This window comes from Mesitornis unicolor, unplaced genomic scaffold, assembly GCF_000695765.1.
Source record: "Mesitornis unicolor isolate BGI_N332 unplaced genomic scaffold, ASM69576v1 scaffold13289, whole genome shotgun sequence".
Classification (NCBI taxonomy): domain Eukaryota; kingdom Metazoa; phylum Chordata; class Aves; order Mesitornithiformes; family Mesitornithidae; genus Mesitornis; species Mesitornis unicolor.
In genome coordinates this window covers 69,072-75,584 of record NW_010206670.1, presented here as the reverse complement: position 1 = coordinate 75,584, position 6,513 = coordinate 69,072, and the positions used below count along the sequence as shown (strand labels likewise).

At 42.3% G+C, this 6,513-nt stretch overlaps 1 protein-coding gene across 1 annotated transcript in view; it reads right to left on the bottom strand.

Annotated features, from left to right (window-relative positions):
• Positions 1-6,513, bottom strand: part of DHRSX (dehydrogenase/reductase (SDR family) X-linked) — a gene marked incomplete at both ends in the record, with an annotated part of 85,143 nt that overhangs the window by 16,604 nt on the left and 62,026 nt on the right. Inside the window, 1 exon segment of the mRNA XM_010191860.1 lies at positions 1-85. This exon segment is cut by the window's left edge and continues 1 nt beyond it. Within this exon segment, the coding sequence (XP_010190162.1) occupies positions 1-85 (85 nt within the window).

Here is a 6,513-nt window from a genome sequence, read left to right as displayed (position 1 = left end):
AGCAGGAAGTGTCCCAAGTAGTTCAAACCGAAGTGCTCCTCAAACCCATCCTCTGTCTTCCTTTCAGGGACCAGCATCACCGCAGCTGGAGGAGAAAGTAGAGGTAAAACCTGTTGATTTATTTCAGAGATGCAGCAAGCTAGAAGGAGCACAGATCTCCTGCTGCAGAGTGTAAACACGGCATTTAGAGCAATGAGTGATTGGTGATGGCATGTGAAGTGTAAAGCCAACACTGATTGATTCCTTCCGAGAAAAATGTCAAAACCCCCACTTCAGTTCCTTTATCCAGAAAACAGGTAGACTGACTCCCTCCCTCCCTCCCTGCAGGACTTACCTGCAGGAGGGTAAATGAGTTCATTTGTGAAAAGTGTTTCGAAGATATTAAAAGTTGAGTGAACGCATTGCTGTAGTGCCAGAATTCAGTACAATTCAATCCATCTACAATAAGTGTGGGCTGGGTGATCCCAACAACATTGCCTTCATCAAAGAGCTCAGAGCAGTGGAGACAAGACCAGGCTAAGCAGGAGACCTGCTCTCCCAGACAGCTTTCTGCTGGGTCCTGGCTGGAGTTTAAAGATCTGTCGAGTCTTCATCTGAAATCTGCAACTTCTATCTCACTGGTGTGGGTAAGAAAAGTTGTAGTACATTTATCCAATATATCTTAATTACTATGCTTACAAGCAGCTGCATATTGAAATGAGTGCTTATTTTGGCAATATTTTTGCATCTATTTCTACAAACCACAATTTTCAAACTCAGAGTCTAAAATAAGTATCCACATCCCTAACACGCAATGTTGATTTCAGCATCTTGCAGAGAATCCTGAGCTCATGCATAAACTACACTGTGTACTGAGGCTGTGTGGGGCATAGGTATCCCACTCAATTATAATGTGGATTTGAATGTTATAAATTATTCTTATTATATTAAAATTTAATTATAGTACAAGTGGACCTGACCTTTGTAATTCGAATGTAGATGGATGTGCCTCATGGAGAATAATGTTGCAGGCCATTTGTCTTCTCTCTAAAACACATTAATATGATACAGCAGAAAGGCCATGTCTGTCCACAGACACAGAAGAGTGTCAGCTTCATCCTTGTGCTACTTCAGATTTCCACTAAAACACTTTAACATCCCATTTCTTGACATCAGACTGAAGATGGCATATTCAATTATAATTTTAAATTGCACATGCTGTGCATCTGCACCACTCCTTTGGGGAATGGGGGAGTCCCATCACCTGGCAGTCTTTGCTACTGCCACTAGGGCTGAAGAGAAGACATTTTCAGGATTCTTTTAGCATGGCCAACACCCACAGCGATTCACCTATGGGCTGCCTATTGCTTTATAGGCCTGCATGATAAAGAAATAGCTGGCCTTGTTGGAGGGCACAGCCCAGAGTAAAACATGGGCATTTTGGAGGAGTGGAGATTAACCATTTCAATGTTAGTCTCTACTGTGTGTAGAGACTGTGGTTTTATACAGGTAGGGGAGAAAAAGTATGAGGGAGGTAGGAAAAAACCAATGGTGAAAGGATGTAAATAAAGAATATAAAACACAGCAGATAATGGGAAAAAAGTGAAGGTGAGGAAGGGAGAGGAAGATAACTGGAGATGCAGCATAAGGGGAGGGAGTAAGAGGAGACAACAGAGAAAACAAAAGGTTTGGGTGTAACACAGCGTACCCACATACAGAAAACTTAAGCGTGAACATGGGTGATGCTGGCTAATGGTATGATGAAAAAACACAGTGCAAATTACACAACTGGGCTCTACAAAATCTCTCACTGGCATATCTCTCTGTCATTGCAGCCACTCTCCCAGATCCCATGGAACGATAGGAAAACCCAGCTTCCAGGTGTGGTTTCTCTTCATGACAAATCTCAACTTTAACAATGGGAAGACACAAATTAGAGGGTGTCTGGTTGGGTGTCCCATTGTATTCTCCTTCCTTAGCAGCACTTACTTTGACATATGGTGCAACTGCTCACAGAGTTTGGGAAAATATTTCCATTTCCTCAGTAATCTACACATATGGCCTATAATGACATCTGGAACAGCGGCTGGGACTGAGCACTGGCGTGAAGGCTATAGACAAACAAAAAGGTGAAACAAATCCTGCTGTGACTTTTCTGGGAAGAAGGAAAGGGCAGGAAGGGCAACAAACCTCAAGCTGCCAGACCAAAACTCAGTGTGAGTTTTAGCAGAGACAGGGCTCAGCACAAGCTGATGGAGGGCAGACTGGGACAGCAGCACATCTCTGAGCACTTGGGCTGGTACAAGGAAATTATTTGCATTTCTCTGAGGCCCATCCTGCCCTCCAAAGCTCTGAAACTTGGAAAAGGGCAGGAGGGAGCACTTTGCAAGAGGTCTATTTGCAGCAATACTGACAAATGCAAGCCAAAGAAAAGGCAGCCGACATAAAACAACCCTGGCACAGCAAAGTTGATGCAAACCCCAAATACTGCTTCTGCATCTGCTGGGGGCTGCTGAGGGGCTATGGGACCCCTCCATGCACACACACACACTTCCACTGGCCAAGTCTGAGGGAGGGATGGAGGAATTTGTCTGGAGAGAAGTGCAGTAGGGGACTGCTACAGCCATTCAGCTTTGCATCAGGCAAACCTGGTGAGGCTGTCAACACTCACATCATCCCCGAGGCCCTCTGTGCCACAGCAACTGCCCCCTTGACCTCCGGAGAGGCGCAGGATTTCAAGAGCACATAGAGGCTCTGCCCTTCACCCTAATTAGTCTCCACCATCTGTGCTGCACCTCCTAGAAGCAGAAAACGGATCTGAGCTTAGGTCAGGAGATGGAAAGAATTTACACTTGCGCAACGCAAGATACACATTCCTGAAAATTATTTTGTTCATTCTTCAAGAGCTTCCTCTGAGAAGAAATTGTGGTCAAGTCCTTGAGCAGGCACAATCACCTCTGCCTCCATTTGCTACTACAGTTCCCTTTTTGTCTTCAAGAGCTCGTCAAATGATATCAATCCAAAAAATCCTTGAAAGATTCTTTTTCATGAAGGCTCTCATCTTTGAGGTGGTTCATATCAAAGATATCAAAAAATATTGCCCGGCAATTCAAGCGCAATTTCTCTTATTTGACAAGAAGCCATTTTAATTCACTGAGAGCGAGCGTGCAAAGGAATACCCAACATGCAACTGAACCTGTCCGCTTCTCTGACAAAAGGGAAAACCTTGTAAGTGTAGTAGAAAGATCTCTTTTTTAAATTATTAACTACCTAACATTCAGTAGATACTAAAAGTGGCATACTATTGATTTTCTTTTGTCTAGAAATATCATCAGGTTTACTCAAAGGCTCCAAATGTTAACTCAAAGAATGACTGATGCTTCTATTTTTAATTTTTCAATTAATCTAATACCATTTGAAATATTTTTTTAAACTTTTTTTTACTTAACTCTTCATTGTAAACTAAGAAGAATAAGCAAAATAATTCTTAATAATTAAAATCAGAATGATACTTGGTTGTAGGGATTTTAATTATCCATAGTTTGTCTCCTCAAATTTCTGGAGTGAATATGAAATTTGAAGTGGCAGCATACAAACCATTAATGTCAAACACCTCAGTTCTGATATAACTTCTTAATATTTTTTTCCTCTGATTTAGCTGGATTGTTTCCAGAAGATTTATTTTTTAAAATGTCACTGATATCAGCATGGCATTAGAAAATGAATTCATAAGTAAGTTGAACACGAGCTTTTACTTTGCAATTGATTAGCTGTTATTGAAATATGCAGGAAAAGACTGACAGTATGCAGGCAGAAAACTAGCTAAATGACACACCAATGTGTGATTTTGCAAGAGTAGATATAAATTAGAATAAGGAAAATATTGTGCTGCATAACTGTGCTGAACAACTGTTCTCCCTATAGATATAATTGTGCTGCAGTCGTGCATTGATTGCAATATGTTCAAATTATACACATTTTAATTAGCTATGATGAATTAAAAAAATCTATCTTTTTTTACTTTTATGACTAGGAAATAGTCATATTTTCCTCTCAAAGAATTACTATATCTTAAGAGAACTGTCTTTGTAGATGGTCATTTATCATGTTTTTCTATAAAAGTTTCTAATAAAACTCAGTTTGGGATCCATCAATGAATTAGTCTTGTGTGATTTTAAGAGCATAATGGATCTGATAGTGTACACAGCATAACGAGAAAGTTTATGACAGCTGTAAATATTACAGGCCAGGCATATCATATTTTTAATGGATGTACCATGCCTGCCTGTACTGCAGATGATGGTAAACATCACTGTAATTCCTGTACCTCCCACTGCAAAGACATCCTTCAGGTCCATTATAAACCATGTTTTAAGATCTCTAAAAATACAAGTATTTCACTTACCTAGATTTATTTACAGTGAGCTACTTGGAGGTTTTTAAAGGTAGTTTTCTCAAACTCATTACAAAAGAATGATTTAAAATCTCTTTTTTCACATGGAGAAATGTCTTCCTTCCCAGCGAGACTCACAGAAGAGGGTTTGGAGGCAGTACCCCCACTTGCAGATCTTTTTATCTCCAGCAGCCCAAAGGCTGTGCAGATAATCCAAGAGGTCAGCCACATACACCTACATGTAACACCTTCACAGTGGGAAGTGAACCTATGTAATCACATTCATCCAATTCTTGCTATTTACAAGGAAGAGATACATACTGTACCAAAAAAAGTATCCAAGGGGAAAACTTTATAGAGACAGTGAATTCAAGTAAAAGCACAAAGCCTTTTCTCCATACAGGCTTTGTACTGGTGTAGCTGATTCATTTAGCAGCATTTTCCATCCCATGATTGCAGCCACACGAGGTGACCCATTTCACCTAATAGAGTGTCAAAACTGCTCTGCACACCCATACACCAAAAGATCTATGGGTGGATCTATCTAGCGATAGAATAGTATGGTATAGCCCACTTCTCTCCTGAATAGGGACAGCTATAGTGGAGTGAACATCTCAGTAACCACATAGCAGCATTCCCTGGCTAGGCTGCCTATATTAGATTGCTTGTTCCACCTCATTCAGTTGGGCTATGCTATCCCAGAATATGCCTGTCCTGTGGATCAATCCTAGCCATCGAGAAATGAGAAGTTAGAATGCCACCTTAGATGAATTGACCCCATATGGGCCCACTGGAGACACAACCATACTGACACAACTGCTTTTAACAAATATGCCTTGTATGGGCTGCAGACAGATGAATTTACAGCACTGCTGTGACACAGGGCTTGCTAAGCTAAGTCTGTAACCCAGAGCCCAGCGCTGTTGTGCTTGTACACCTACTGGTATCCCAGAAAGGCATTCTGATTCTAGGCAGGAGCACACATGTAGAAGCCAGTATATGAAAGCTGAAAAGGCAAAAATCCAAATAGTTAAGAAAAAAACCACAAAACTACAAATTTGGCTTGGTACAGCTCTCCAATTCTCCAGTCCTATTTCCTATCTCCCCAGAGGTACTTGTGGAGCTAGTCAGACTCTTGAACTTCCTAATATCTTCTGGAGCCCTGTATATATGTATTCAGTTTTCTAAAGCAAACTGGGAGGAAACTGAAGCAAAGTAAGGCATTTTATCCCATGGTGTAATGATGACACTTAGATGACACCTAGAGTCTACACCAATACGGTGTGGACTCTAGGTCCTTTGCATCTCCCTCAGAAGGAGGAGAGATGCAAGAACATCTGCTGTCAGCCTGTGTAGCATCAGTGATGGGACAATGTCCCATGCATGGACCTTCCCTGGAGGGGACTGGACACCATGAAAACCAGTTTGATAAACAGCTGCAGAGAGCAAGGCAGCACCCAGACCGAACCCTGAGCTGCAGAGGAGAGCTGTCTCCAGCGAGTTCAGACTCTTTTGCCTCGTCCTAGTACAAAGAATCTGCCTGAGCCTCTGCTCCAGTGCTGAGCAAGTTTCCTCTAGATCCTGTCTGCCTGCTCCCCTGCAAGTGGCGCTGTACCACCTGTTGTCATTTCGGCATGCTGGCTTTCTAACAACTGCCCCAATTCTCTGTGGCAGCCAAGTAGAGTGTGCAGCTTCCCAGCCAAAGCTCTGGGCTGCACTCCCCTCTTTCCTCTACCACCAAAGTCTGGTGACCCAACACTGACCTTATCAAGGAACAGCATGTGTGCAAGAAGTAGAAGAGAGACTCAGACCCAGACATGCCTATCAGCTTCATTAGTGTCTCTGCTTCCCTGCAGACAGTACATTCATTCTCTCTAATTTTCTTACCCAGCCACTGTAGGCCCTTTGTGTCTGAATCTCATGAGATCTCACTCCGCATTCTGCAGGAATCTGCCAGTCACAAGCCTGGCTCACCCTTCCCTTGCTCCTGAGGCTGGTTTCCTTATGGTGCCACGATCCATGGCTCTGAGGCTTCCACCAGCTTCCCCATTCCCTCTTCAATGTCAACCAGATGTGACATAAGGGTAGATGAGCATTAATTTTTACAAGTTACGTTGAATTCGTGGCCAGAGAGAAGAGAG